This window comes from Aspergillus pseudodeflectus (assembly GCF_044049435.1).
Source record: "Aspergillus pseudodeflectus strain CBS 756.74 chromosome Unknown BJX68scaffold_9, whole genome shotgun sequence".
Taxonomy (NCBI): Eukaryota; Fungi; Ascomycota; class Eurotiomycetes; order Eurotiales; family Aspergillaceae; genus Aspergillus; species Aspergillus pseudodeflectus.
In genome coordinates, this window is record NW_027263785.1 from 510,554 (window position 1) to 535,646 (window position 25,093).

General features: G+C 53.6%; 12 protein-coding genes across 12 annotated transcripts; 6 read left to right on the plus strand and 6 right to left on the minus strand.

Moving 5' to 3' along the window:
* Window positions 1-21: 21 nt before the first annotated feature.
* BJX68DRAFT_217780 (uncharacterized protein) lies at window positions 22-650 on the plus strand. The gene has a single exon (XM_071037850.1). The coding sequence runs from the start codon at window positions 122-124 to the stop codon at window positions 530-532; it is 411 nt and encodes a 136-aa protein (XP_070902128.1). The 5' UTR covers window positions 22-121; the 3' UTR covers window positions 533-650.
* A 178-nt stretch (window positions 651-828) lies between these two features.
* Window positions 829-2,648, plus strand: BJX68DRAFT_253619 (aminoglycoside phosphotransferase family protein; the record flags this gene model as incomplete). Its single annotated transcript, XM_071042740.1, has 4 exons — window positions 829-997; window positions 1,052-1,336; window positions 1,391-1,768; window positions 1,825-2,648. 4 exons carry the CDS (start codon window positions 829-831, stop codon window positions 2,646-2,648), a joined length of 1,656 nt encoding a protein of 551 aa, XP_070902129.1.
* Window positions 2,649-3,253: 605 nt separating this feature from the next.
* BJX68DRAFT_217793 (uncharacterized protein) lies at window positions 3,254-4,061 on the plus strand. Its single transcript, XM_071037851.1, has one exon. The coding sequence runs from the start codon at window positions 3,322-3,324 to the stop codon at window positions 3,895-3,897; it is 576 nt and encodes a 191-aa protein (XP_070902130.1). The 5' UTR covers window positions 3,254-3,321; the 3' UTR covers window positions 3,898-4,061.
* On the plus strand, window positions 4,062-6,292 carry BJX68DRAFT_217801 (general substrate transporter). Its single transcript, XM_071037852.1, has 6 exons — window positions 4,062-4,308; window positions 4,356-4,837; window positions 4,890-5,251; window positions 5,301-5,450; window positions 5,502-5,806; window positions 5,866-6,292. The coding sequence occupies exons 1-6, from the start codon at window positions 4,226-4,228 to the stop codon at window positions 6,152-6,154; spliced, it is 1,671 nt and encodes a 556-aa protein (XP_070902131.1). The 5' UTR covers window positions 4,062-4,225; the 3' UTR covers window positions 6,155-6,292.
* Window positions 6,293-8,089: 1,797 nt separating this feature from the next.
* BJX68DRAFT_264076 (cytochrome P450/oxidoreductase) lies at window positions 8,090-10,378 on the minus strand (the record flags this gene model as incomplete). The annotated part of the gene is made up of 1 exon (XM_071044869.1): window positions 8,090-10,378. One exon carries the CDS (start codon window positions 10,376-10,378, stop codon window positions 8,090-8,092), a length of 2,289 nt encoding a protein of 762 aa, XP_070902132.1.
* A 159-nt stretch (window positions 10,379-10,537) lies between these two features.
* On the minus strand, window positions 10,538-13,598 carry BJX68DRAFT_231095 (sodium:neurotransmitter symporter family protein). Its single transcript, XM_071039296.1, has 2 exons — window positions 11,606-13,598; window positions 10,538-11,532 (listed from the first exon to the last, which is right to left on the minus strand). The coding sequence occupies exons 1-2, from the start codon at window positions 13,196-13,198 to the stop codon at window positions 11,092-11,094; spliced, it is 2,034 nt and encodes a 677-aa protein (XP_070902133.1). The 5' UTR covers window positions 13,199-13,598; the 3' UTR covers window positions 10,538-11,091.
* Window positions 13,599-13,629: 31 nt separating this feature from the next.
* Window positions 13,630-14,759, plus strand: BJX68DRAFT_231096 (uncharacterized protein). Its single transcript, XM_071039297.1, has one exon. The coding sequence runs from the start codon at window positions 13,899-13,901 to the stop codon at window positions 14,358-14,360; it is 462 nt and encodes a 153-aa protein (XP_070902134.1). The 5' UTR covers window positions 13,630-13,898; the 3' UTR covers window positions 14,361-14,759.
* Window positions 14,760-14,943: 184 nt separating this feature from the next.
* On the minus strand, window positions 14,944-15,417 carry BJX68DRAFT_231098 (uncharacterized protein; the record flags this gene model as incomplete). Its single annotated transcript, XM_071039298.1, has 1 exon — window positions 14,944-15,417. A coding segment is annotated over one exon (179 nt), but the record flags the coding sequence as incomplete, so codon positions are not given.
* Window positions 15,418-15,562: 145 nt separating this feature from the next.
* BJX68DRAFT_217844 (FAD-binding oxidoreductase) lies at window positions 15,563-17,155 on the plus strand. The gene has a single exon (XM_071037854.1). It carries the CDS (start codon window positions 15,600-15,602, stop codon window positions 17,097-17,099), a length of 1,500 nt encoding a protein of 499 aa, XP_070902136.1. The 5' UTR covers window positions 15,563-15,599; the 3' UTR covers window positions 17,100-17,155.
* BJX68DRAFT_217843 (uncharacterized protein) lies at window positions 17,156-18,398 on the minus strand. Its single transcript, XM_071037853.1, has 3 exons — window positions 18,087-18,398; window positions 17,639-18,008; window positions 17,156-17,567 (listed from the first exon to the last, which is right to left on the minus strand). The coding sequence occupies exons 1-3, from the start codon at window positions 18,310-18,312 to the stop codon at window positions 17,213-17,215; spliced, it is 951 nt and encodes a 316-aa protein (XP_070902137.1). The 5' UTR covers window positions 18,313-18,398; the 3' UTR covers window positions 17,156-17,212.
* Window positions 18,399-18,732: 334 nt separating this feature from the next.
* BJX68DRAFT_264080 (MDR family NADP-dependent oxidoreductase) lies at window positions 18,733-19,767 on the minus strand (the record flags this gene model as incomplete). Its single annotated transcript, XM_071044870.1, has 1 exon — window positions 18,733-19,767. One exon carries the CDS (start codon window positions 19,765-19,767, stop codon window positions 18,733-18,735), a length of 1,035 nt encoding a protein of 344 aa, XP_070902138.1.
* A 2,411-nt stretch (window positions 19,768-22,178) lies between these two features.
* On the minus strand, window positions 22,179-23,725 carry BJX68DRAFT_231103 (NADP-dependent oxidoreductase). The gene is made up of 5 exons (XM_071039299.1): window positions 23,485-23,725; window positions 23,306-23,421; window positions 23,066-23,236; window positions 22,879-23,010; window positions 22,179-22,791 (listed from the first exon to the last, which is right to left on the minus strand). Exons 1-5 carry the CDS (start codon window positions 23,658-23,660, stop codon window positions 22,316-22,318), a joined length of 1,071 nt encoding a protein of 356 aa, XP_070902139.1. The 5' UTR covers window positions 23,661-23,725; the 3' UTR covers window positions 22,179-22,315.
* Window positions 23,726-25,093: the final 1,368 nt, after the last annotated feature.

Consider the following 25,093-nt stretch of genomic DNA (forward strand, 5'->3'; position numbering starts at 1 on the left):
AGAATCCATACTCGCAACTATGCGACAGTATGGTTGCAGGCCGACCTCTTCCCAAACTCCTTCTCAAGGACGCACACGGAGCCTCGAAGATAGCAGTCCATCGCGCCCTCGAAAATCGGGTATGCCTAGCCCAAATGCCGAACGGTTAAGGCAGCTCTATGACCTCCCATCACGCATGGCAGATGCACTTGGGAGGCCCGAAAATGTCCACGACGTCCTGGTCACTCTTGAAGCGATCGAAACTCTGATCGAGTGCTATGCAATAGGCTGCTCATCGAATAGCCTTGATATAGCGTGGCGGAGTATGACTGCTTGGCCGGCCACAATACCAGAGCACTTCCATGACCTTGTGACGGGAAATAGCACGCCTGCCCTCATTGTGCTGACCCGTTGGGCCGCTTTCTCGGTCAAACCGGTCGAAGAGCACGGATGTTGGTTTTTGGATGGCGCGGCGGAGAAGATGTTGCGATTGATAAGGGAGCAGTTGGTTCAAAACCACGATGGGCCTGAAATCCTACGCCTACTACCATAACCAGTGGGGTCTACGCCTACAATACGAGATGTTACGGTTGACTGAGTCTTCTGTTCAGGGGAGCCATAGCAGGGGTCACGTGCTATTGCCGCCGAGTTGAGCTTTGTTTGCGTGACGCATCGCTTGTTTTCCTCCAACAATCTCTCAACAACAAACCGCAAATTGAACCCACGACCAGAGCCCCTTCCTGCGTGACCCCTTCCTTTTCAAGGTGCAGTACGCGCCTGAGCTCTATCACAGTTTGCTCGGATTGATCGGGTGACCTCCTGGACCAATGACCTGAAACACGCGTCTCGATGGGGCCTACGCTGCCATGTCCCATTCCCGGGACATTTTGGAGGCAGTCAATACGGATGGCGTTTCTTTGTCAATATTTTCCAGTGCTGCGTAATGCCTTCTGTGTGCCTTCACGGAACATCTCCGCCAATCCAAACCGAAGGTTGATGAACTCGGCTTCTGATTTCGGTAGGATCTTTGATGTCGTCCACACCTGCATACTTCCCACACTAACAGTACCAGGAATCGACCCTTACGCATACACAAGCGGGAGATTTCTACGACGCGATAAGCTCGAGGTCGCTGCGCGCTACATTCAATTCAACTATCCTGCTCTCTGCCGGAAAGTCCTAGAAGTATCCCCGGGAGCAAGCGCCATCGTCGATTGCGCTAAGATTGACGGTGGCTTCAATCGTGTCTTCATCTTCAGCTTGGATAACGGAGAGAAACTCGTGGCTAGAATCCCGTTCCGATTCTCGGGACCTGCTAAGCTGAGTACTCTTTCTGAGGTTTCGACCATTCGCTACTGTAGGTTGCCATGATTCATTCCTGATTCATCTACTGATCAATCCATGGATTTAGTACAGCATAAGACGAGTATACCCATTCCAAAAGTCCTCGACTGGAGCCACGATGCTGGTGATGCCGATAATCCTGTAGGCAGCGAATACATCATCATGGAGCATGCATCCGGTGTCCCATTAATCGAGAAATGGAATACATTGGCCGGTGACCAAAAGGTGAACTGCATAGCGTCTATTAACAAGGCCATGAAAGAGGTTTCTGATTTGCAATACCCGGCGTACGGGAGCATATACTTCGATGATCTTCTCGACTCCACGGACAAAGAGCCCCTCGATACTGGTTTCTGCATCGGGCCTCATTGCAGCACTCGATACTGGGACACTAATATTGGGGAGTCGAGGTATTATCACAATGTGAAACCGAATCATGGTCCATGTGAGTCCCATCGTGTTTCTAGCTTTTCATCGCATACTTACTTGCATTCTCTACAGGGAAAAGCATAGGTGAATTTTCTGACGGCTTGATTGATGCGGCCCTGTCACGAGTTCCGCATACAGATTCTATGCCAGATACTCGACCAACCTACCATGGATCCCCTGAGGCACATCTTGCTCTCCTGGAAATGGCCCGATCTGTCCTAAAACAGATGGCACTGGACACCCAAATTCAGAACTATGCCAAGCCATTGCTGTTTCACTCCGATCTGCACAAGAGAAATATATTTGTGTCTGAAGACGACCCCACCGTCATCACTGGCATTATCGATTGGCAAGGCACAAGCGTCGAACCGGCATTCTGGTATTCCGATGAACTCCCAGATTTTGCGACAGAACATGAGCTACTTAAGCAGGCTTTTGATGTTACCTCACAATATTACACACCGCAACTCGCTGGTCCACGACTCGTGGACGAAAGCCTGTTTCGACCTTTTCTTTACTCATACCGGACGTGGAGGGATGGCGCGGTAGCCTTGCGCCACGAGCTGATCAAGACTGCTCGTCTCTGGGACGATCTTGGATTGGACGGACCATGCCCTTATCCACAGCCGGGTCAGGAAGAGTTTGCAAAGCACATGAAGCAGTACAAGCTCTTCGAGGCGGCACAGCAACTACGAGTCGATCTGTACAGTCTAGTTAACACGGGCTCTGGTGGCTGGGTCCCAACGGATCAATGGGAAGCGGCTCAAGTTTGCAACAAGGACCTTTTCAGAGAGGCGCTAGAGGCCGTTGTCACGAGCCCTGATGTGCATGACGATGAACCTGTTCGAGAGGAGAAGACTCTTAGGTCCATATGGCCGTTTGATCTTCCACAGTAGGCCGCTCCTGATCTGCTTTTTGGGAAAACAAACTACCCGACCAAATGGCTATTGATGGCTCTCATTGTTTGATAGATCTCACCTTCATATAGGCCTTCGCTATAAAAGACCCTTCTATCCTGCTGTCAATACTTCTAATTCTGCAAGTGCCTTATTGGCAGAGATTTACAACGTCCCGCGGGCATGTGGGCGTTAGCAAAGGTGCGAAGGATGACACGTAGTTGACACAACCCTGACCGATCGCCCTGCAGGCAATCGGAGATCTACGGAGTACGGAGTACAGCCGAGGGAGGACCAATAGAGCCCCAGCGAGGCACTTGAAGTTCCAGGTTGCTAGTATACATATCTGAGCTCTTCCCCTGGAATGTGGTGAAGAAGTCCAAATTATCTTGGGAAAAGAAGGACGCTCCTATACACTTCTACCTATACTTGTCGTCTTCAACCCGTCTCATAAATCCTAGTTTACGCTTTGAACGCCCAGATATCTAGCATTAGCCTTATGGAAGAGAAACCGACAACAGAAGCCATCGAGCCTGGAAGGTGTCATTCCCGGCTATGAGGCTCATTTAAGGCGTCGACCGTCAGACGTTCGGTCCAGCGGCAGGTGTGTGGAACATATTTATCGGGGTATCTCCGGGGCACCTGGCGATGATGCTGTGGCTTCCTCCGCGAGATGAGCCGACTTCTTGGCACACGGATGCGGGTCTTGGCTGGCTTCATGACTCCAACTCTTCTTTGTCTTACCCCGCCACTCTCCAAGACACGGCCATCGCCACAACAGAGCCTTGGAGACCAAAAGGTCGCTCGAATGGGCTTGCCGCAGGGCCGGAACTCCCAAGAACTCTTCCCGCTTGGAACTCTTTGTCCCTTGATAATATACCCGGGATGGTGTGTGATTACAAGTCCTGGTCGCAGTTTCCGAGGTTTACCGGGCTCGCATTGGCTCAATCCTAGGCACCGTTGTCATTTGCTAAAACCACTAGAAACCAGATGCAGCTTGACGTACGCCAGGAACAAAATATGGTGGGCCGCGGGGATCATCCCTTTGCCCAGCCTTGGACTGCACGAGACCAACCTATCGCGGTGCCGGCTTCCGACTCAGAGTACGGGTCAGCTTGGGTCCAGAGATTGTCCGATTATATTTCTCGATCATGGGGTATCCTGGGGCATGGTACTCCATCGTGGAGTGCCCGGCCATCCGCAATGCAACCCATCCAGCGCACTGTATGTGATAATACGCCCTACATGAACATAAGCCGACGGATCGGTTGGCTGGATCCCTGGCGATATTTCCCGTATTAGCACGCTCCTTCGGTGGGTCGCCAAGGCAGCCACTGGCACCTCCGAGCGCCTGTGTGAGCCATTGATAACCCACCCCCGCTAAGCACCCCCGGCCTCTTGGCCTCCCCCAAAGTCTGGACAATGCGGGCTGGCCTCCCGGATTACCTCTTTCGTCCTTCCGAGAGCTTGCGCGAGCTTGCGAGTTTCAGTTATTTATCCTGCTGCTCGTCATCTCCCGTGTTTTCGCGTCTCAAATCCAACTTTACATCTTCGCGGTTTTTGCGCAGAGAGTCATCATGTTTGGGTTCCCGAAGTACTTCGGCTGGCGAGGCAGGAGCCTCAACCTGGCAATCAGTTCGCTCGGTAGTCTTGATTTCCTGTATGTCCTTTCTTGAAGCTCGACGATTCCCTCACTGACCAGTGCAGTCTCTTCGGTTACGATCAGGGTGTCACTGGCGGATTCCTCGACTTGCCCTCATTCACCAAGTACTTCCCGGATATCAACCCAGCCCGCTGCCCAGAATTATATCCCGACGACGACGCCCTGGCACAAGCATGCGATTCCGATCTCAGTCTAAACCAGGGAATTGCTGTCGCGTCGTACAACCTGGGATGTTTCCTCGGTGCTATCCTGACCATCTTCATCGGTAACCCGCTCGGTCGTCGCAGGACCATTTTCTGCGGTTGTATAACCATGACTTGTGGTGCCATTCTGCAATGCACCTCTTACCACCTCCCCCAATGGATTATTGGCCGAATTGTCACTGGTATTGGTAACGGCATGAACACGAGTACCGTCCCGACCTGGCAGTCGGAATCCTCCAAGGCACACGATCGTGGAAAGCTGGTCATGATTGAGGGTATGCTCATCACGGCTGGAATTACCCTCAGTTACTGGATCAACTATGGTGCGTTGGGACCACCCTGGGGATATGGTGCTACTGATTCTAAACATACTAGGATTCTCTTTTCTTCCCAACCACGAGGTCGCATGGCGCTTCCCAATCGCCTTCCAGATTGTGTTTGCTGTCATCATCTTCACTTCCATCCTAAACCTTCCCGAGTCTCCGCGTTGGCTCGTCATGCAAGGGCGAGACGACGAGGCGCTTGAAATTCTCGAGTTGCTGAACGAGAAACCGCGCGATGACCCCTACATCGTCAACGAGCTCAAATCGATCAAGGAAACTGTGCAGGAAATGTCCAAGGGCTCATATCGCAGTTTGTTCGACATGAGCGAGTACCGCGAATTCCACCGTGTCGCTCTCGCCTACGTGAACCAGGTGTTCCAGCAGATTTCTGGCATCAACTTGATCACCTACTATGTGAGCCCTGTCTACTCTATCCATTCAGACTTACCGTTAACCCGCGAAGGCGCCATCACTCTACCGCGAAATCGGTCTTGGAGGCGGCAGTATACCGAAGCTGCTCGCCGCCTGCAACGGCACAGAGTACCTCATGGCCGCGTTCATTCCCATCTTTATCATCGAAAAGGTCGGCCGTCGGCCCCTCATGCTGTTTGGTGTACGTTTCCGCCCCATCCTTCTCTGCACCTCAACGAACTGACAACATCAGGCCGCCGGAATGGCCATCTCCATGGCAGTTTTGGCTGGCACCAACTACCGCCTCGTCTACCTCGACGACTCCCGAGCAGGTATCGGCCAGGCAGTGTTCCTCTTCGTTTTCAACACCTTCTTTGCGATTGGTTGGCTGGGCATGACCTGGCTGTACCCCGCTGAGATCGTGCCCCTGCGTATCCGTGCGCCAACCAACGCCCTCTCCACCTCGGCCAACTGGATCTTCAACTTTATGGTCGTCATGATCACGCCCGTGTCTTTCTCGAACATTGGATACCAGACCTACATCATTTTCGCTGTCATGTAAGCTACCCAATTACCTTCTCCACCAGCGATGTCCAAGACAAGACTAATCATACCAGCAACGCCGCCATCTTCCCAACCGTCTACTTCTTCTTCCCCGAAACCCGCCGCCGCTCCCTCGAGGAGATGGACATGATCTTCAAGAAGTCCACCAACGTCTTCAATGCCGTCAGCATCTCGATCAAGGAGCCCTACCGCTACGACAAGCACGGTCAGCTCAAGCCCGAGTACCTCGAGGAGGCAATCCGCCGCGAGAGTGCTCATCATGGCGAGGGCCCCAAGTTCGAGAGCGAGGACAGCGCGAATGAGTCGAGTGAAATCAAGGGGACTGAGACTCGGCTTGAGTAAGCTTCCTACCCTCAGATGATGGGAGGCAGGACGAGAACACCTCGGGTGTGATGAGAGGATGTGAGATGGGAATGGATGAGTGTGATGGATATGGTAATTTTTATACCCGCCGCGCTGGACTCGCTCCGCGCGTTCTTTCCTTCTTGTTTGGCGGAGGCTTGGCCCTTTGTGTTGTTCCAGAGCCCTTAACTAGAGGTTATTAGATGCATAGGAATAGAGCTCCTGTTTACAGAGTACAAGTCCCTCGAAAGAGCCTACCCTTGAAAGCCATTGGATCAAATCTGCATTTTTCCGATCCGCATGATTAGAACGGGAGGTATCGACATGACACCCGTTGAGGCGCATATCATGCCACATGGCAATGCCAATCGCTGCGGCTCTCGTGTGATTGTCCGTTTCATACGCAAGTGACAGCAGCAACCTCGGGATTGAGTGTCAATCCCTGCGATCGTCGCTGTCAACTGACAGGCGCGATCGGGTAAAATGCTCCGAATGCTTTGTCCGGAGATTTCTCCCCATCCCCCTTGCATCTCATCGCCCCCCTTTTTTTTTCGATGTTAAATTTCTTTCTTCCTCGGCCATCTCTTCGGACGAGAACCCCCCGAGGTAGTGTCTTGGCATCCATCTTCGGATTCACAAGCGCGACACGACCCGCCTCTTCCACCTCACCCATCGCTATCGATGACCTCATTTAATGTATTCGAGGCGCAGGTAAGCGTTGGCGATCCCGGCCAGGGAGCACTAAGCACTTGGGCGGCCGGATGTGGCTTTTGCGAACGGGGGTCGGGGCTTTCCTGGCTTGCCGCTTGCGAGGTCAGAGTCAGGCACGAGGAATCATGCGACAGACAGGGCGCGGATGGAAACCGGCCACTTCGTTTCCAGGCGGCGTGGTCTTCCTGATGGGGAATATTGGAATATTGGGATTTTGCCTCTAGCCGAAGGGTTGGGTGGTATCCATTATTAAGATCCAGCCGGTCGGTCGGTCCATCTCCATCCCCACCGACCTCGCATCGAACGAGCCGCTCGTGAGTCGAAAACACAAAGGAATCTCACCTTCGAAGAAATTCTCCTCTGAGTCAAAGATGCCATCATCCCAATTGATCAAACAGGAAGAGCCTTGACACCCACCCATCCACCCATCCAGACCAATCTGAACCAATCCGAAAACGCTCCCAGGCTGAAACGCACCAGACCCCAAATCCTTTGCCCGATAAAGCCCCTCATTGGCGACGTCTCGTGCGGTCCCTTGGCATCCCCCTCGGGGTTTCCCCATGGAGAAAACCCGCAACTTAACCCCAGTCTGCCAAGAGCGGCGGAGGCTCGCGCCAAGAGCTTGGCACTGGGGAAGTCGATTTGCGGCCTGCGATTCGCCCTTTGGTCTGTGCTGACTGCTCGCACCCGGTTATAGTTCGGGTGGAGCTCGGGATACACTTCGAGGACGGAGTAGGAAGGTGGGAGCGATGGAGGGAGTTGGTTCGAATCTGGAGGGGCGATTTCTTCTCCGAAGATGTGCATGGCATGTCAGGGACACGGGAGCGCTGGTTCCAGGATGTTCTGCAAGATGCATTTGTTTGGGGGCGCCGTAGTTTGCAATGGACGCCGATGGGCCGACTGGAGTTCTTTATAGCCGCCCTATATGCACATCTGAGAATGTCGCCTCGGCTTGAAGATACAAGGGGCGGAAACCTAGTATATACTTCACGATCTTGTATGGGTGGAAACATTGAGCATTTGGTATCCGCCTAATTTTTTTATTCTGGGCCTGGATGCAGGATGCCGATGGCGCACGAACAAATGTCGAGCTGCCCGCGGTAACTGCGGTATTGGCTGTTAGCCGATGTATCTATCTTGGGGTTCCATTATCATTGGTATCTTCTATGATCGTTTAGCAACTGCATAAACCAATACGGAGCGATATTCATCTTCCCACCCCGATTACCACAGATCCAAAACCAACCTCTCCCCAAGACAGCGCGACACACACGGCATCATCAGTGTATTCTCGCTCCTCTCCTCCGGCGACAACACCGAATCCCTATGCTCCGGCTCCCCCTCAAGAACCCGAACTTCACACGTCCCACACGTCCCCTTGGAGCACGTCGACATGACGCCGCATCCATTCTGATTGAGCACGTCAAGCAAGCTCTTTTCAGCAGGGACTGTAAGGGTGCGTCCACTCTTGCGAAGAGCAACATCAAAGGAGCGATTCGGCAGAAAGGTGACGGTTGTCGCGGCATGGAACCGCTCGACGCGGAGCTGGGTCTTCGGGTTGCGTCTGCACTCGTCTTCAACAGCTAGCACGAGTCGTTCAGGACCGCAGCAGTAGACCTGTGTTCCTTCCTGCTGCCGCGCAAGGAGCGCTGCAATATCGAACCTCGCATTCGCATTCTCGTCGCCGGCCCATATCTCAACCGCCCCTGGATGATCACGGGCAAGCTCGGTGTGATACGCCATCGTGCGCCGTGACCGACCGAGGTATACCAGCTTGTACTCTGCCTGCCGCCGCTGCGCTTCCTCCAGCATGGGTCTGATAGGCGTGATGCCGATTCCGCCTGCTATAAACACGTATCGTTGGCCGCTCTGGAGTCGGAAGTGGTTCCGTGGTCCTCGCACCGTGAGCTCTGTGCCTGTGTCTAGATTGCCGTGGAACCATATTGAGCCGCCGGATCCGTCGCCTTCCTTGCGGATGGCTACGGTCCAGGTATCGAGATCCAGTGGATTCGAGCAGAGTGAGTATTGGCGGTAGCCGTGCGGACTGAGAATGTCGATGTGTGCGCCTGGTTGCCAGCTGGGGAGAGGGGTGGGGGTTGTGGACTTGGCGGCGATAGTCACCTCGAGGATTTCGTCTGTTAGGTGTATCAGTTTCTTGACAACGGCCGGAATGGTCGTGGCTGGCTTCTGCTTGCCAGCGATGGTGGCACTCGAGCTGACAACCCCGCGTTGAGCCAGGCCACGAGGCCCTGCCTCGCTTTTCGGCAGATCCCACGCGACAACAAGGCCCTCGACACCGCGACTTGCGCCCACCTTCTCGTACCGAATCTCCTCATACGGCGTAACAAGCCTGAGACCCGGCAGCCGCTCGCGAAGGACCATCATCTCCGTCTTCAGTAGCAGCCGAGCCAGCGGCGCCCCCAAACAGGCATGCATCCCTCGCCCGAAGCCAAGGTGCTGCTTTGGAAACTTGCGGCCCAGCTGCAGCTGCGCTGAACACTCAAAGACAGCATCATCCCTGCTCCCCGAGCTATACGCGAGGAAAACCCGGTCGCCCACGTTGAGCGTCCTATCGCCCAGCGTCGTCGGTTCCCTCACCACCCGCGGCATCCCTGTTATCGCAGACTCGTAGCGCAGAAGCTCCTCGATTGCCCCCGCGATGGACGCCTCGCCGGCCGTCGCCTCCTCCCAAAGCCCATGGTGCAAAAGGTGCGCGAGCCCCATCGTAAGCACACTCGTCGTCGTTTCGTGGCCCGCAAGCAACAACCCGGGGATCATGGCGAGATGCTCGAAATCCGTCATGGTCACGGCGCCGGAGTCGCGCACGTCCCAGATATGGCTAATCAGGTCGTCGCGCCGGTCGTGCTTGCGCTCTTGAATAATGCGCGCGACGTAGTCGTGTAGGTCAAGCACGTCTTGGACCTTGCGCTCAATAGACAATTCCTCCTTTTCGCCCTCAACCTCGGTAATCCCACCAAAGAGCGAAAGACACCGACCAATCCACCTCCACCGCGCGGGATCCAGCCCCGCAACGGCGGTAATCATCTTGAGTGGGAGCGGAAGCGCGAAGCGCGATTTGATCTCGACTTCCCCCTCGCGCACAAAGCCATCGATAAGCTCGTGCGCCAACTGCGCCATGAGCGGCTGGAACCGAGCGAGTTTGCGCGGGATGAAGAACCCGGCCACGCTTGCGCGCAATCGGTCATGGTCTGGATTATCCCATCCCAGGAGCGTGCCGCCCTCTGGGACGCGCGATGCGAAGATGGGTTTGACGGGGTCGGGGAAGTCTGGGACGGTCACGCCCCTTGAAGCGAAGACGGAAGGGTTGTCGAGGACGCGGAGGATGTCGTCGTAGCGAGATATAATGTATCCGTTTAGGATCGGGCTGAATTCTATGCTGGGTTGCGCGCGTGTGTGGGCGAGGTCAGTGTGCAGGTTCTGGGGGTTCGTGAAGGGGCACCCTGGCTCAAGGTTTGTGGTGCCGAGGCCCGGTTGGGAGCTTATGGTAGTCATTCTCGCGGTTGATATGGAGCTTTACGGCGGTCGTAGTATGTGGTATGCTCATATGAGGTTGTTTCGCGGGGAGGTTCTACTTGCGGTTGATAAACGTGTGCCCACCGGCACCTGCAGCGGACGCCCCGGATTTTCAGTCCTCTTGTCGGCAAAGTGGGCCGGTGGGGAGTTGCAAAGAGCAGTAAGTGCCGCAGTAATCCAGACTGGCATAACTATACAGAGGCGACACTGAGAACATTTCACTGTTTCCATAGCCATACGATTGTCGCTGGCGATCTTGTTTTACCCCATAGTGGGTTACTTGATAGGATCGGGGGATTTTGAGTGGTCCAGACCGAGAGCGTAACCGGCTCCGAGTAGCGTAGAGACAAATCGCAGGTGCCGCACTGAATGAACTTCAATTGAAGCTTCTCGGTGTCGATAGAGTTGATAATAGGGAGATTGTTGTTGGTGGAGAGGTATCGGTGAGGGTGAAGCTTTCAAGCGAAAGACTGGGGGTCCTTCGTGCCGTCCCTAACAGGAGACACTTTTGCAGGCTTAATGTGTCCAAGCTCGAGACGGTTGGTCTTGAGCCCCCTCGCTATCGTTTGAAGCCATAGCAGGAAAAGCCCATGCAACTTCAATCAACATCGTGTCATATTATTTGGCAACTATTATACCAAATTCCGACAGGCCACCTCAACGCCCACTCCATAACCGACAGTATAGAGATTCTAGGCCTTGACATACTCAACAGGCGGACTCGCAGTCCCCTCCTTCCTCTCCTCACTCGATCCCGCAAACCCTCCATGCCCATTCCCTGCCTCCTCCCCGATCGTTCCGGGCCCCTCGCGCACAGGCAAATGCTCCTCCTGTACAAGCTCCCCGATAATTCTCTCGCCCTCACCAATGCGATTCGGGGGAATGAACACATCATAGTAACGCGGAATAACGAACCCGAGCAAGATCGCAAGGAGAATGAAATGCGCGAGGATGAATCCCGTAATCATCAGCGGGTCGTAGCGCAGCGTGTGGAATTCCGGGTAGGCGAAACTGAAGATTATGCAGAGTACGGGCGCGCAGACATATCGGAGCAGCACGGGCCAGAACGAGGGGATCTTCCAGTTCTTTTCGCCGCCGATAATGTTGTTTAGGTCGCGGCGAATTTGGCTGCCCTGTTTTATCGGTTAGTGTTGTACAGCGGACAGGGAAGGAGGGGGAAGGGGAAGGAGAAGGAAGGAGACGTACGGAGTATGCAGCGAGGTACCAGAACTTGCTAAGGAAGGGGTTTCGGCCCCAGAAGCTCGGGGCGGGGATAACGGGTTTCTCGGCGACCAAGGCAGCGATAATGGAGAAAACGACAAACGTGCCGAAACCGGCTCCCGCGCCGATAGCTGGGTCCTCGCGGCCGTGCGCCACGGAGACACCGATGATCTGGCCGCCAAAGTAGGCAAAGTTGTAGACGACGAATGCGGGGAGCCCCGTCTGCTCGACGACGTCGTGCCAGCGGTAGACTGTGCTCGCGGAGACGACCTCGGACCAGACGACGAAGATGAGGCAGATGTTGTTGACCCAGCGGTCGATGCCGTCGAGGAGGTAGTAGCCGAACTCGGTGCAATATGGGAGGCACATGAGAAAGGAGATGATTGTGAGGCCTGTCACGATGACGGGACGGGAGAGTTTCGATCCGGAGTCGACGATGAGAGTTGCAACAGCGTCAAGCATGACAAAGGCGGAGGAGAAACCAAGGACAACAAGGGTGAAAAAGAGCAGGATCGCCCAAAAGTTTGAGCCTGGCATGTGGAGGACTGCTTCGGGGAGGGTGAGGAAGCCAACAACGAAAGCGCCGAGACGCTCGCCGTCCTGCGGCCAGAGTCTGAGGTAGCCGACGACGCCAAAAACGGCAAAGGCGGCAAAGTTCTCGAAGAGGACGTTGCTACCGCAGATGAGGAGGGCGTCCATGACGGCGTTGGAATGCTTCGAGTTGTACGAAGCATACGAGGTGAAGTAACCGAAGCCGATGCCCGTGGAGAAAAAGACCTGGCCAACGGCAGTTTGCCAGACTGTGCCAGAGGCGAGCTGGCCACCGCGCCATGTGGCCCAGAGGAGTTCCACGCCCTCCCGTGCGTTGGGGAGAGATAGGGAACGTCCGACGAAGATGATGGTGGTCACGATAGGAAGGCCCATGGTCCAGTAGACAACACGGCCGGTCAAGCCCACGCCGCGGAAGATGGAGACCCAGATGAGGAACCAGATAAACGCGCTCCATCCCACAGTCTCTCCAATCAGGCTAATCGAGGGATATTCGGTATAGGATAGCACATGCTTGCCGTCTGTCGACAATGCGCCAGCGATCGGGTCCGGGTTCCTGACAACACCGTTTTCGTAAAACTCGGTCGTCTTGTTGCCGGTCCAGGGCAGGGGACTCTGGAAGGAGACGCGAAAGTAGTTCATGATCCACGCGAGGTTGACGGTAAAGTACTGTGTGACGATGAAGCTGACCAGGATCGGGCCCAGGCCCACACCCTTTAGGCGCTTGTTGATGTTGTTGAAGGCAATGACCGTTCCACCGCGATAGGCCTGTCCGATTGAAATCTCGAGAACCAACGCCGGGATCGCAACGAAGAAGATGGCCAGGAAGTACGGGATAAACCACTGCAGTCCGTAGTTGTTGTACACGACGGAAGGATACCGGATCAGGTTTCCCTGACCGGCGCAGCCTCCCATAGCCGCGAGCAAGAACGCAGCGCGCGACGGCCACTGGTCGCGGCCATCCTCCGACTGCTTCGGCGGCGGCGCAAGCCAGCTGTACGCCTTTTTCAGATACTGGACCAGCACCATGGTGAATCCAGAGAGTGAAGAGATGAAGAATCCAGCACAGTCCCCAAGCACAGGGAGCGAGCAGAGTCCAGATTTCCCTCCCCAGATCCCGCTTGGCAGGGCATTACGCCGTTAAATATCAGAGCTTGGTGTTACGCGGGCCAAGAGCATCTCGTTCCCTCGTGGAGGCCCCGTTGCATGACTTTGGCCTCTCATGCGTGTGCTTGTGCGTGCCCAGGTGGGGGGTGCCAGCTTAGGGCAGCCTCGGCGGCCCGCTAAGTTGGGGCCAGCAAGATTTGGCCCATTCCTGGCTGTGAAAACTCTGCGAGCTGAGAGACAGTGTGGCGGTTGGTGCACGGCTCGCGAAATTGCTTTTTTCTTGACTCGTGTTTTGCGCGATTTGCAACGCTGTTGAGAGAGAGTGCGATTTTGAGGCGCTGTAAGGCGTCGCACCGGAACGCCTCTGCCTGGCCTGGCGCACCGCAACTGGCCTGAGTGGACTCGGAGTCTCGGAGATGCCCGGTGGCTTGCCAAGACATGCCAAGAATGCCAAGTAGTGACGCCATGGGAGCTTGCAAAGGCGTTATCCCATGCACCCGGATTGGCTCCAGGTCATGCAAGCTGCTGCAGCCTTGGGACTTGAGTTGGCCCCGCAAGATCGTGATGGGTCGTTTTAGTCCAGATGCAGTGACGAAGATTGCAAGGATGCAGCAGGGATCAGATGTTGCCGGGCCTTTTTGACGCGTCCCGCGGTTTGCGATCGCGTGAGCAAGAAAAGTGTTACTTGTCTTGGCGGAGACACAGTCGCCATCGTCAAGGCCGGAGTATTCCAGCATATGTTTATGAGCATGGCAATATTCCCAAATGCAGGTGCGTACTGATACTTGCCTCTCGAGGTCGTTCCAGAACGTTGTTGTTTGAGACATACCAGCTTGAGGTTCCCTCTGAGTCGTCTCCCCACAGTCCCTGCAGACAGCGGCATTCCGCCCGGCCTCGCCGAGTCTCGTGGATCACGTCATATCGGGAGAATATCCGCAATATCCTATTATCAATAACTATATGGTGTCCTAGCCTCGTATCCGAGCTTTTTGAGTACAGTCCGTCGAGGTCGAGCCGGGCCGCAGGATCCTTGTCCTTATGGCGAGATGGTCACTTGGAATCAACCGATCCTTTTGGATTGTAAAGCTTGCTGCGAACTCGGGCTATGGGCAATCTCATTACCTGATGGAAATGCAGGTTCGCGCATGGCGCGACTCGGAAACTTCCAATCGGCATCTCAATTGAGCATCCGAGGGTAGATGCGTTGGGTCCAGGTGCATTTGCCATTCCCTTGGCCAGCATAGTCTCTATTCAGGCCCTTCTTCCTGGTCGCTGCCAAGCTTGGTAGAGATCCTTGCGCTTGCTGCGGAATCTCTGGTCAAACTGCGTATTTACACTGCTCTTCGAGTAAGTCATGAAGTACATCAGAATCGGCACTGTAGGAAGATTTGATGAGCTTCAGACTGGAGTGCTTTCTTTGCACAATTTCTATACTCTTTCAGATAGTAGTGAGGGGGATAGTTGCTAGTCTACAATGAAAAGCTTAGAAACGAGGTGAGATTCTTATGGAGGTGATGAGAGGCCCTTCACGCCTTCCCTAACAGCACGCTGTATAGGAATGAGCCAACCCACAAAAGAACCACCACTACAAGACCTATCCGCAGAACCATGCCGTCTCATAGTTGATATGAACATTGTAGATGATTTCTTAGGAGAGCTAGTATGGTGTCACAAGCATGTCCCACAACATACCAACAATCCGCAGAGTGAGGACTCGATTGGCCATGCTCTCACTGCACTAATCATGCCCGGGGGACTTTCGGAGCGAGACCGGATACTCGCATCAGGCTATCAGCTGCTACCGAGTACTGCTCCCATCCCTGATTGAGTTTCTGATCTCGATAGATCTGCCGATGTGTCTCGTTGAGGACGATGTCAAGCTTGTAGATCAGCTAACGGCCCGCTCAAACACAACTAGAAGCATCGTTGGACAGTGAATACTTCCTATTGGTAGGGAGAGTCCTAGTACATGATGGTAGAGCCTGAACATACACCCCAACATAAAGGTATTGTACGATACTTTGCCAGGTGTAATCCAATATATATTATGCCAAGGTCAGTGGTGAGAAAGCCCAGGAACCACCAGCAACGAGGTTGTTGGCAGCGCTCATTTAACTTGCTTACCAGGCGGGGGAGCATAATCTGTAAACCAAGTAATGCAAAAACTCCCGTTGCATGTCAGTGTCTAGAATTATATTTCTCGGCGCAGAGGAGAATGTCACGTGCCCACCAAGACGCGACTCCCAAACTCCGCAAAAATCCGCGACACACCATCCCGGGGATCAACACGGTTACACAGCATCCCCATCGCACCAACCACACCATGCCCCTCGAGCGGCACCGGAGCGCCGTCTCCCGCATATCCTCGAGCATCCGTGCCTTCTACGACCGCCGCGAACCCTTCCGAATAGCCCACGGCTCGACAAACAGCACGCGTCCGATCCGCCGCAAGAACCAAGTCGACATCAGCGACCTGCGCAATGTGCTCCACGTCGACCCTACGCGGCGCACAGCCCTCGTCGAACCGAATGTCCCCATGGACCGCCTCGTCGAGGCGACGCTGAAACACGGACTCGTCCCGCCGGTTGTCATGGAGTTTCCTGGGATAACGGCTGGAGGCGGGTTTGCGGGGACGGCGGGGGAGAGCTCGTCGTTTCGGTATGGGTTTTTCGATCGCACGATTAATTACGTCGAGATGGTGCTGGCTGATGGGAGTGTGGTGAAGGTGTCGGAGGATGAGAATCGGGATTTGTTTCGGGGCGCTGCCGGGGCTGTGGGGACGCTGGGTGTTACGACGATGATGGAGCTGCAGCTCGTTGAGGCGAAGAAGTTTGTCAAGGCGACGTACCACCCTCACCGGAGTGTGCAGGAATCAATAACAGCCGTCCACGCCGAAACACTCAACGAAGCCAACGACTACGTCGACGGAATCCTCTACAGCCCCGACCACGGCGTCGTCGTCTCGGGCGAAATGACCAACGAGATGCCGGCCTCTGCAAAAGTCCAGACATTCAGCCACGCCTGGGACCCCTGGTACTACCTACACGTAAAGGACAAGACGCGGAGCGCGAACTCGCCCGTTACGGACTACATCCCGCTCGCCGAGTACCTCTTCCGCTACGACCGCGGCGGGTTCTGGGTTGGCCGCGCAGCGTTCCATTACTTCCATTTCCCGTTCAGTCGCGCGACGCGCTGGTTCCTCGATGACTTCCTGCACACGCGGATGCTGTACAAGGCGCTGCATGCGAGCGGGGAATCGAGCAGATTCGTCATCCAGGATCTGGCGCTGCCGTATGCCAACGCCGAGGCGTTTATCGACTACACGGGTGAGAAACTGGGTATCTGGCCGCTGTGGCTGTGTCCGCTGAAGCAGAGCCCCGCGCCGACGTTCCACCCACACAGCACCGTGGAAAGCCCCGGCTTCACTGCGGACCAGATGCTGAATATCGGCGTGTGGGGATTCGGCCCCAAGGATCTGGACGTCTTCATCCAGGCGAACCGCGAGCTCGAGCACCGGCTTCGCGAACTCGGCGGAATGAAGTGGTTCTACGCGCATACGTACTACAACGAGGACGAGTTCTGGAACATGTACGATCGCGAGTGGTACGATGGGCTGCGGGAAAAGTACAACGCGACGAGCCTGCCGACTGTGTACGATAAGGTGAAGATCGACGTGGAAGCCGATCGAAAGGAGCGGCAGGAGTCGTGGAGCCGCAAGGTGCGCTCTGTCTGGCCGCTTGGTGGGCTTTGGGGGATCCGCAAGGCGATTGAGAGTAAGGAGTACCATATCCATCGCAACTCCACCTGGAAGTGGAAGCAGTAATTGTACCTGTACTATACTATACCATACTGCACATTTTGTATATTAGCTTTAGAGCATAGATCAGACAGATATTGGATAGATAGAGCGCCTGTATATCATATCATCATATCCATTCACAATGACGCCGAGAGCTGCGCGCGGATCGCCTCCTTGACAGCCTCAGCCAACGTCACTGTATCCTCGGCGCCGATATCCACATTGTCACGCTTATCGTACAGTGTCCCGCCCTCGGTCCAGATTCTCCGGAGCGTCAACCCCGTCGCATCGGGCTCTCCCTTCGCCCACGCCTCTTCTTCGAACGCCTTCAGCTGCGCGAGCGATGTATACTCGACCTCCCACTTCTCCCCAGTCTGCTTCTCGAACTCGGCTAGGATCTCCTCCGGCGTCGCCGTGAATGAATTCAGCTTCAGTGCGCGACCTTTCGCTTGATCCCAGTGCGTCAGAGTGTGCACGACGAATTTCCCGACACTGTCGCACTGTTAGCACACCTTCTACCCTAGCATATATTAAACTGGAACACTGGAAGAGTGGCGACATACTCAGCACAAGCACTCAAACTAATCCTCCCCTTCCCATCCCCAAGTAACACCGCCTTGCGCGCTTTAACATCAAACGCCCCACCCCGTGGGTTCTTACTCGCCCCCAGGAAGAAGGGAACATCAGCATACGGCCCCGTGACAACATACGCGTACTCGAGATCCTCCTCTTTCACCTCGCGCAGCGCAGCGCGCACCTTGAGCTTCTGCTGGTGCGGCTTCTCCGTCGCGCTTGCGGGGCTGTACTCGATGTCTGTGCCGTATTCGGAGGGGAGGAAGCGTTTTATGCTGGGGGTTTCCGCGGCCCACTTCAGGAGGTCAATTTGGGCAGCGATCACGCCCCGGCCGAGGGCTGAGACGATTGTGTCGATTCCTGGATGGGAACATGTCAATCGGTGTACTTTGATTCAAGTAGTGGTTGTGCGTGGACGCGGAGGGTGGGTGGGGGTACCTTCAAAAGCAGCAACAACATCCTCCTTCTTTGTAACATCGCCGGTAATAATCTCGACGCCGTTCTCGCGGAGGGCGTTGATTTCTGTCGCTTTGGTGGAGAGGGTATTTGGACTCGTGAAGACGGCGATGCGGCCGAAGGAGTCCTTTGCGTTGACGATTGCGGCGATGATGTAGGTGCCGATTGCGCCCGTGGCGCCAAAGACGAGGAGGTTGGATTTGGACATTGCGGCGTGACTCTCGAGTGTTGAATTGGTAAGACAGGGAAGAGGGATGGAGTGTTGATGTGAAAGGAGGGGAATGTTTATCGAGGGGCAGGTGGGGATTATTAATGACCCCGCACTGCGGCGCGACTCCAATTCGATGACGTGAACTCGTATTGGGATTCCGAAAGAATAATCATCGAGGAGGTGATGTGATTGCGATTGCGACTAGGCCTAGGTCTAGAATTCAAGGAGGCAGAGTCGGCCTTGCGATGCTGGCTCAAAGATCCATGATCCATGGCTAGCCTTACGTAGCTAAAAGCTACTAAGGATTATTGCATGGCTAAGAAACCTAACTTGTAGGATTTAAGCATGATGTACAGTATACAGTATCTAGTACCAGATGATTTCAACTGATTCGATTCTGTTCTCTGCTTTCCTCGCCTAAAACCTCAGCAGGGCCTTCCCTTTATTCTTCCCCTGAAAAATCCCAACCAACCCCTCAGCAGCATGCTCAATCCCCACCGTCTCATGGAAAAGACATTGGATGGACCCTTCCTTGATCCATTGCTGCATGTTCTTCTGGTGCTCTGCAAAGTACGCCGGACCAAACTCCTGATCCGAGACAATAAAGCCCCTCATTGCAAGGCGCTTCGTGATGACCTTGTGCAGATTCTTGACAGGGTATGGCCGACCGCTAAAATCAGATATCATGCCACAGGCAACGATGCGGCCAAAGTCGTTCAGGGTATCAAGTGCCGCCTCGAGATGTTCGCCCCCAACGTTGTCGTAGTAGATATCCAGGCCCTCGGGTGCCAGCCGCGCCAGAGCATCCCGTGGCCTTCCACACTTGTAATTGAACCCGCCGTCGAACCCGAGCTTGTTAATGATATAGTCAAGCTTGTCGTCGGAGCCAACACTTCCAATCACTTGGAGACCCTCCCGCTTCGCCAGCTGCGCCACGATCTGCCCAACGGCGCCACTGGCAGCGGAGATGAAAATGGTATCGCCCTTTTTGGGTTTTCCAATCTCATAAAACGAAGAGTAGGCTGTTAGCCCTGGCATCCCAACGGGACCAAGGAACACGCGGACGTCTGGTAATCCGAGAGGATTCTCCAGGGGCTTGACCCGTTCAATAGATACCTCATCTATGGCAACATACTCTTGGATGGGGAGTTGGCCGATGATGAGCTGGCCGGCTTGGTATGCGGGGTTGTCGGACTGTATAACTTGGCCAATGACGAAGCTATCAATTGGGGTGTTGAGATGATAAGCGGGAGTGTAGGATTTGTGTTCGACTGGGCGCATGCGGCCACGCATGTAGGGATCAAAACTTGCGAAAAGAGACTTGATGAGGAGCCCGTGCTCAGGAGGACTATCGATGGCAATTTCGGCGACAGGCTCAATTGCCAGGTCTTGTCCAGGAACTGGGAGGCCCTGGGGAACCTTTTTGAAGATCAAGGCTTTATTGAAAGGCATACTTGATGACTGACGGAAAAGAAAGAAAAGCCGAAAATGCAGCCTTGGATGTTGGACTTGTCTAGAAAAGATAACCAAGATCACGGGATGATGCCATTGCTCCTACTGAACGTGCGACTAAATATATACATCGTTGCCAATGTTTCACACCAGGACCGAGGTAGTTGAAAAGCAGGCCCAAACGATTCGGATGGTTTAAAGATATCATCGCCGACGGGGCGGATTTCAAGCAATTCCGCTCGCGCCACAGTGGAGCTGACCCTTCCTAGAGTCTATCTCAGGTAGTGCGTGCCATTTCTGGCGCAGGCGGCAGACGTATCAGAGCCATGGAGCTGGAACAGGCCCACAGTCGAGATGACTAGTCGTGTGCTTTTTGCCAGAGAGCCAAGCTCCTTGTCGTTTAGACTCACCATGAGTATATCCTTGGGCAAGCAATGTCAGGAAGTAACTATATAAATGGATAGAAGACTTGGGGTAAAAATATCCTAGCTGGCTTTCTTGACAGATTCAGCGGCACAAGGGACCGTGCAACCTCTTGTAACTTTTCTCTGTTTCTACCGGCAATTGCCCCTTCAGGCCAAGCGGTAGCGACTTGGAGATATACTGCGCTGTGGGCTTTCCAGTGTGGCCAGTCGCGCCCAGCAACACCTGTGGGTTCGGTAGGCATTGTTCAGCAATAGCAATAGTAATAGTTTAGAAGTGTTTTCAAAAACCAATCCTAGCTCAGCAGGATCCGAAGGACGCTGGGCCTTTTTCAAACTAGCAAATCTGATTGAAAAGAAAGGGTCCTTCATGTAAGTGTCCGTGGCTGAGAGATTAAAACGAGCGTGCGGATGGACAGAAAGGAAATGGCATGACTACTGTTTGTTCATCACCATCCTCACATAACCAATACAATGACAGCCACATGTTAGATTGGGCCGTATACCCCTCTTTGTTCATTGAGCTTGCCTCGGCCTAAACGCACCAGTGATTCTACCTACAGGTATCTAGGGTTTGCAGGCAGAAATGACTCCGCGGATACCTCCGCTAAGTCTGGTACTCCGGTATACCGCGGTGGGGTCCATACAGGCCATTTGCCACCTAAATGATTGAGACCACCGCTTGCCTTTGTTATGACCTAGGTGAAGCAAAAGCCAGCCACTGTATGCAAAGTGCTCTTAACCTGGGTAGAAGAATGCCAAGACTTAGTCACCAAACTGGAGCTGTATGAATTCCACCGCCAGACTATAGTTCAGAAGTTAGAATTGTGGGCATTGCGAAGGGAAGCGCTGCAGATCGCGGGACAACTAACTATCTATCCGGCCTGTTCTTTGAGTGCCGAGGGATTATTGCTACACATGAGAGGAGAAAATGTACCTTGCCAAGGCATGTCGCGTGCTTTACCCTCAAGGAGACCATGAACCCCATATGAGATAAGTCTCGGTGTGGTACATTTACTAGTTTTTCTACCTCATTAGAACTCTTCCGGGGTCTGACATCTTGCAGATGTAGCCCTTACCCCTAGCTAGAGATGGGACCCCCAGAACTTGGGCTGTAGAAGTTAATTAAACTTATATATACGCATGCCTCAGCTTCTCCTATCCTAGTCCCAGAAAGTTCGTACTGCTTCAACAAACACAGCCCGTTTCCAACCCGAAGTAGCATCCTGATGCCCCTTACAATTGCCAGTGACACGGTCTAATTATATTTGATTTAATTCCTTGTTCCTGAAGCCAGTCTCTTTACTTGAAGCCTTCCAAATTCCCCAATAGAGGCCCATACCTCAAGCCCTGATGTCATGTGCGTCTTGTTGGTGGTGGTGGTGGTTGTGATGATGCGTCTAGCCATGCATTGGGTTCGGGCGCCGCGGGTTCCAGGGCGAGCCAAGCGTGTGGATCTTACCTATCACTGTTCTCAAGCCAATTCCAAGCAGCCGGTACCCTGAATATGGTGCGGATAGATTGTTAGCCCGACAGGCGCAGCCTAGTGTATTCTGCTGGGCCGAGGCCCAAACGCTTGCAGGCTCGCCCGCCTATTTTAGGTCATCCTTGCGAAGCTTCAATTCACCTCAATGCCTTGCGCTGCTCCAAGTTTTGTATGCTAGGAATGGCTAGGTATGGAAACCTCCGGCGAGAAATCTTCCAGCCACGAGGACAGTACAGCATATTCGTCCAAGGGATCTGCCGCTCAATGTTGCAGACATTCTGGTCTGCCATGCGCCACAGCAAGCGAGACGAATCCGGGAATGTCCAGAGCGGGTCTATAGCGTACCCTCCTTAGAGAAAATCAAGTGCACATGCCTGAGCATAACTTACACTGTTTTACAGTGAAGGATAGTCAATCTTCTCCCTCTGTCCAGCTGAAGGGTTAAACAACAACTTAACAGGATTATAGTGTTGTTTCTGGAGTGTAGATTCCAGTCATATTACCTATATACATGAATTCGAAAAGGTACGGGCCCACCGCCAGCTTCTTTCTTGACATGGAAAATGAGATATAACCAATCGAAAGTACACACCAAAATAAAGAGCCAGGCGGGAAAGCGCATTCCAAGCCCGCTGCACGCCTACTCGTCAACAACTTTGATAACCACCTTCCCAAGGCCACCACGGCCACTATAAACAACCTGACAAGCTTCTTGAACAGCTGGAAGGTTCTTCAGGGAAGCAGTCGCCCCCACAACCGTCCTTAGCTTCCCAGTTTCAACATGATCCCTCAGCTCATCCAAATCGTCGCCAGTGGACTCGAGGAACATGTATGAGTAGTAAACGCCATAGCGCCGCGCGCGGTACTTGCGGATGCTGTCTGTGAGATTCAGGGCGAGCTTGATGGCTAGCGGAAGGACGGGATGATGCGGTAGTTCCATCAGCGATGAGTTCTGAAGCTGGTCGCCTGATGGAGTTGTTGAGACAGAGATGATGCAACCAGTCTTGGGCCGCATTAGACTCAAATATTCCATGGAAGACCCGGTGGTATCGAACAGGAAGTCTACTGTTCCTGCTTCGATTGCTGTCTTGGGATCTACTTTGGTGTAATCGATAACTGGCCTCCATCAGCGCCTTTCTTTTTTGTCTGGCCATGAGAGCTGTTTTTATGTAGCCAAGGGATGCATGGATGAAGGGGGCTCACTTTCATCCACTGTATTATCTCCCAAGAGCACTTTGACCTTTCGTACCTTGGAGGTTGAGACTGTTGTAATGACCTTGCCAGCCTTGAAGACATGCTTGGCCAACTGACAACCGAACATGCCCGTCCCACCTACTTTGGTACAGTTAGTATACCGAACAGAAATTGCGGGGGAGTTTCATCAACATACAGCCAGCAGGTACAAGTACAGTTTTCCCAGCAAGGTCACCTTGATAACGCCGGAGTGCTTGCAGAGCCGTCATGGCTGCTAAAGGGATTGAGGCAGATTCGTCGAACGAAAGTGAAGGAGGCTTCAGAGCAACGTATTTTGCCGGACATGTCACGAATTCGCTGCATGAGCCTAATGACCAAAGTTTTGACTTAAGTCAGCATGACGAAGAAGAAGAAGAGCAACGATAATTCCTGTTACCTCGAAAGGCCTCGGGCAGGCGAGTGTACACCTCGTCGCCAACTTTGACACGACTCACTCCGGACCCGACCTCTGCCACAACACCCGCACAATCATAGCCAATCTTGTATGGGAAGCTGGCCGGTTTAGTTAGTTTCCAATATCACGATAGACGTCCAGAAAAGGGTATCAAAACTCACTCGTCCTTGATCCCCCTTTTAAGAACCCCGCCTGCCTTTTTGACATCGATGGGATTGATGCTAGCGGCGTGAACCTTGATCAGCACCTCATTTCTGTCCCCGAGTACTGGCTTGGGCAGTTCCGACAGTTGATACCCCGAGGGAGGCGAGTAAGCCGGGGTATTGAGCGAGAGCATCTTTGTGAATACTTGCTGCCGTCGAACAAGAAGTCACTGCAGGTCGAGATTTAAACGATATATATGACTTGATGAACTTGGTTGGTACTACCGGTGGAGCCAGCTGTGGCGAACACATTCCAAGGGACGGAGGAACAAACTATCCGCCCGCCTCCTATTCAGTCAAGCATTGACGGTGGATCGAGACCCCTACGGAGTGCTTTTTACCCGCTTGATGTTTGCCTCGGTAGCGGACCGTTATTATGGTCATGGGAAATCACTTGGGCCATAAAGATTTAGCCTTGTTCCTTTCCTTAGTTAATATAATATTAGTAATGGCCTTTTTAATTATATCTCTAACAGGCTAAAATAATAATACATCTTAGCTGCTTGGTTATCCTTGCCATGGCGAACAAGGTACCATGGTGATCTAAAGGGCCGGAATCGTCAGTCAAGGTCAAGTGCGCTTTGAAGAAGACGAAGAGACAAAGAAGGGAGAACTTACTCGGCCAGGAACGGCCAGAAGATTAGTGCCGTAAAAGTGACGATGTACTGGGACATGAAAAGCAATTCATAGGCCCAGGCATTTGGCAAATCTCCATAGCTGTTCTGAATTAGGGCGACCATGAGCTGGCTTGCGCTGCCCAAGATGGGAGTGGTGGTAGAGACAATTCCATAAATGGCAACTGGGGACAATTCGCCCACACAAGTCATGCTTGTGGTGACGAAGCATCCGGTGGCCATTCCGGCGAGGAACTTGCCGCCAAAGAATATAATCCAATTGCGAGGAGCCGCCAGAGACCGCCGTCAGAACCCCCTGGGTTACCTCACCCTGCGCTCCGAGGACCCGAAGAACCCGCACAATCGGGATGTCGTTGTTACGGGTCACTGCATCTAAAGGTCGATATGCGTATTCTTTCCACTTTTCCAGATTCAGACCCTCCGGAACGTTCGGTGAAACTCCGCTATACAACCTGGCTTGTACCTTCCTCACATTCCTCTAGCAATCGAACGTAGTTCATCATGACTTCGTGCGAGAATTCGCCCTGTACCTCGCATTTTGGCTGAAGGGTCGGTTCCAATGCGAAAGAGCCCGGCCAAACAAACACCGACTTCCTGACAGTTAGCCTTTCCTTTAATGTCAAGACCATGCTGAAGTCGCTGGCCAAGGCCGATGACACAATTCCTTCCGATAGCCATTCGCCCATATCCCCTCAGTCGATATGCCTACCCCATGATGACGTCCGACAAGGTGTTATTTGTGGTGCTTGGTTTGATATTGAAAGAATGCTTTATTCCCGTTCGCCTGACTCCTAGTATAAAAGAACGTTAGAAGAAATGTTGAGGATATGCAGAAGCAGTAAGAACTGGGGCACTCGGACACACCAGGTATAAAGCAAGAGAGGCTTGGTGGCTAGAGACTAGATTATGTTCTCCATGAGACGTGTTAGAGC

What these genes read in the sequence shown, in the direction of transcription:
- BJX68DRAFT_217844 (XM_071037854.1), top strand. Translation starts at nt 15,600, where the DNA reads ATGCCCCTCGAGCGGCACCGGAGCGCCGTCTCCCGCATATCCTCGAGC.
- BJX68DRAFT_231103 (XM_071039299.1), bottom strand. Translation starts at nt 23,660, where the DNA reads ATGCTCTCGCTCAATACCCCGGCTTACTCGCCTCCCTCGGGGTATCAA. An exon ending in AAAAGGGGGATCAAGGACGA is followed by an intron (nt 23,422 to 23,484) that starts GTGAGTTTTGAT and finishes TAAACCGGCCAG; the next exon opens with CTTCCCATACAAGATTGGCT. An exon ending in TGTACTTGTACCTGCTGGCT is followed by an intron (nt 23,011 to 23,065) that starts GTATGTTGATGA and finishes ACTGTACCAAAG; the next exon opens with TAGGTGGGACGGGCATGTTC.
- BJX68DRAFT_231095 (XM_071039296.1), bottom strand. Translation starts at nt 13,198, where the DNA reads ATGGTGCTGGTCCAGTATCTGAAAAAGGCGTACAGCTGGCTTGCGCCG. An exon ending in GGTACCTCGCTGCATACTCC is followed by an intron (nt 11,533 to 11,605) that starts GTACGTCTCCTT and finishes CCGATAAAACAG; the next exon opens with GGCAGCCAAATTCGCCGCGA.
- BJX68DRAFT_217801 (XM_071037852.1), top strand. Translation starts at nt 4,226, where the DNA reads ATGTTTGGGTTCCCGAAGTACTTCGGCTGGCGAGGCAGGAGCCTCAAC. An exon ending in TCAACTTGATCACCTACTAT is followed by an intron (nt 5,252 to 5,300) that starts GTGAGCCCTGTC and finishes TAACCCGCGAAG; the next exon opens with GCGCCATCACTCTACCGCGA. An exon ending in TACATCATTTTCGCTGTCAT is followed by an intron (nt 5,807 to 5,865) that starts GTAAGCTACCCA and finishes TAATCATACCAG; the next exon opens with CAACGCCGCCATCTTCCCAA.
- BJX68DRAFT_217780 (XM_071037850.1), top strand. Translation starts at nt 122, where the DNA reads ATGCCTAGCCCAAATGCCGAACGGTTAAGGCAGCTCTATGACCTCCCA.
- BJX68DRAFT_231096 (XM_071039297.1), top strand. Translation starts at nt 13,899, where the DNA reads ATGTTGCCGGGCCTTTTTGACGCGTCCCGCGGTTTGCGATCGCGTGAG.
- BJX68DRAFT_217793 (XM_071037851.1), top strand. Translation starts at nt 3,322, where the DNA reads ATGAGCCGACTTCTTGGCACACGGATGCGGGTCTTGGCTGGCTTCATG.
- BJX68DRAFT_217843 (XM_071037853.1), bottom strand. Translation starts at nt 18,312, where the DNA reads ATGTCCAAATCCAACCTCCTCGTCTTTGGCGCCACGGGCGCAATCGGC. An exon ending in TGTTGTTGCTGCTTTTGAAG is followed by an intron (nt 18,009 to 18,086) that starts GTACCCCCACCC and finishes GTTCCCATCCAG; the next exon opens with GAATCGACACAATCGTCTCA. An exon ending in AGTTTGAGTGCTTGTGCTGA is followed by an intron (nt 17,568 to 17,638) that starts GTATGTCGCCAC and finishes ACAGTGCGACAG; the next exon opens with TGTCGGGAAATTCGTCGTGC.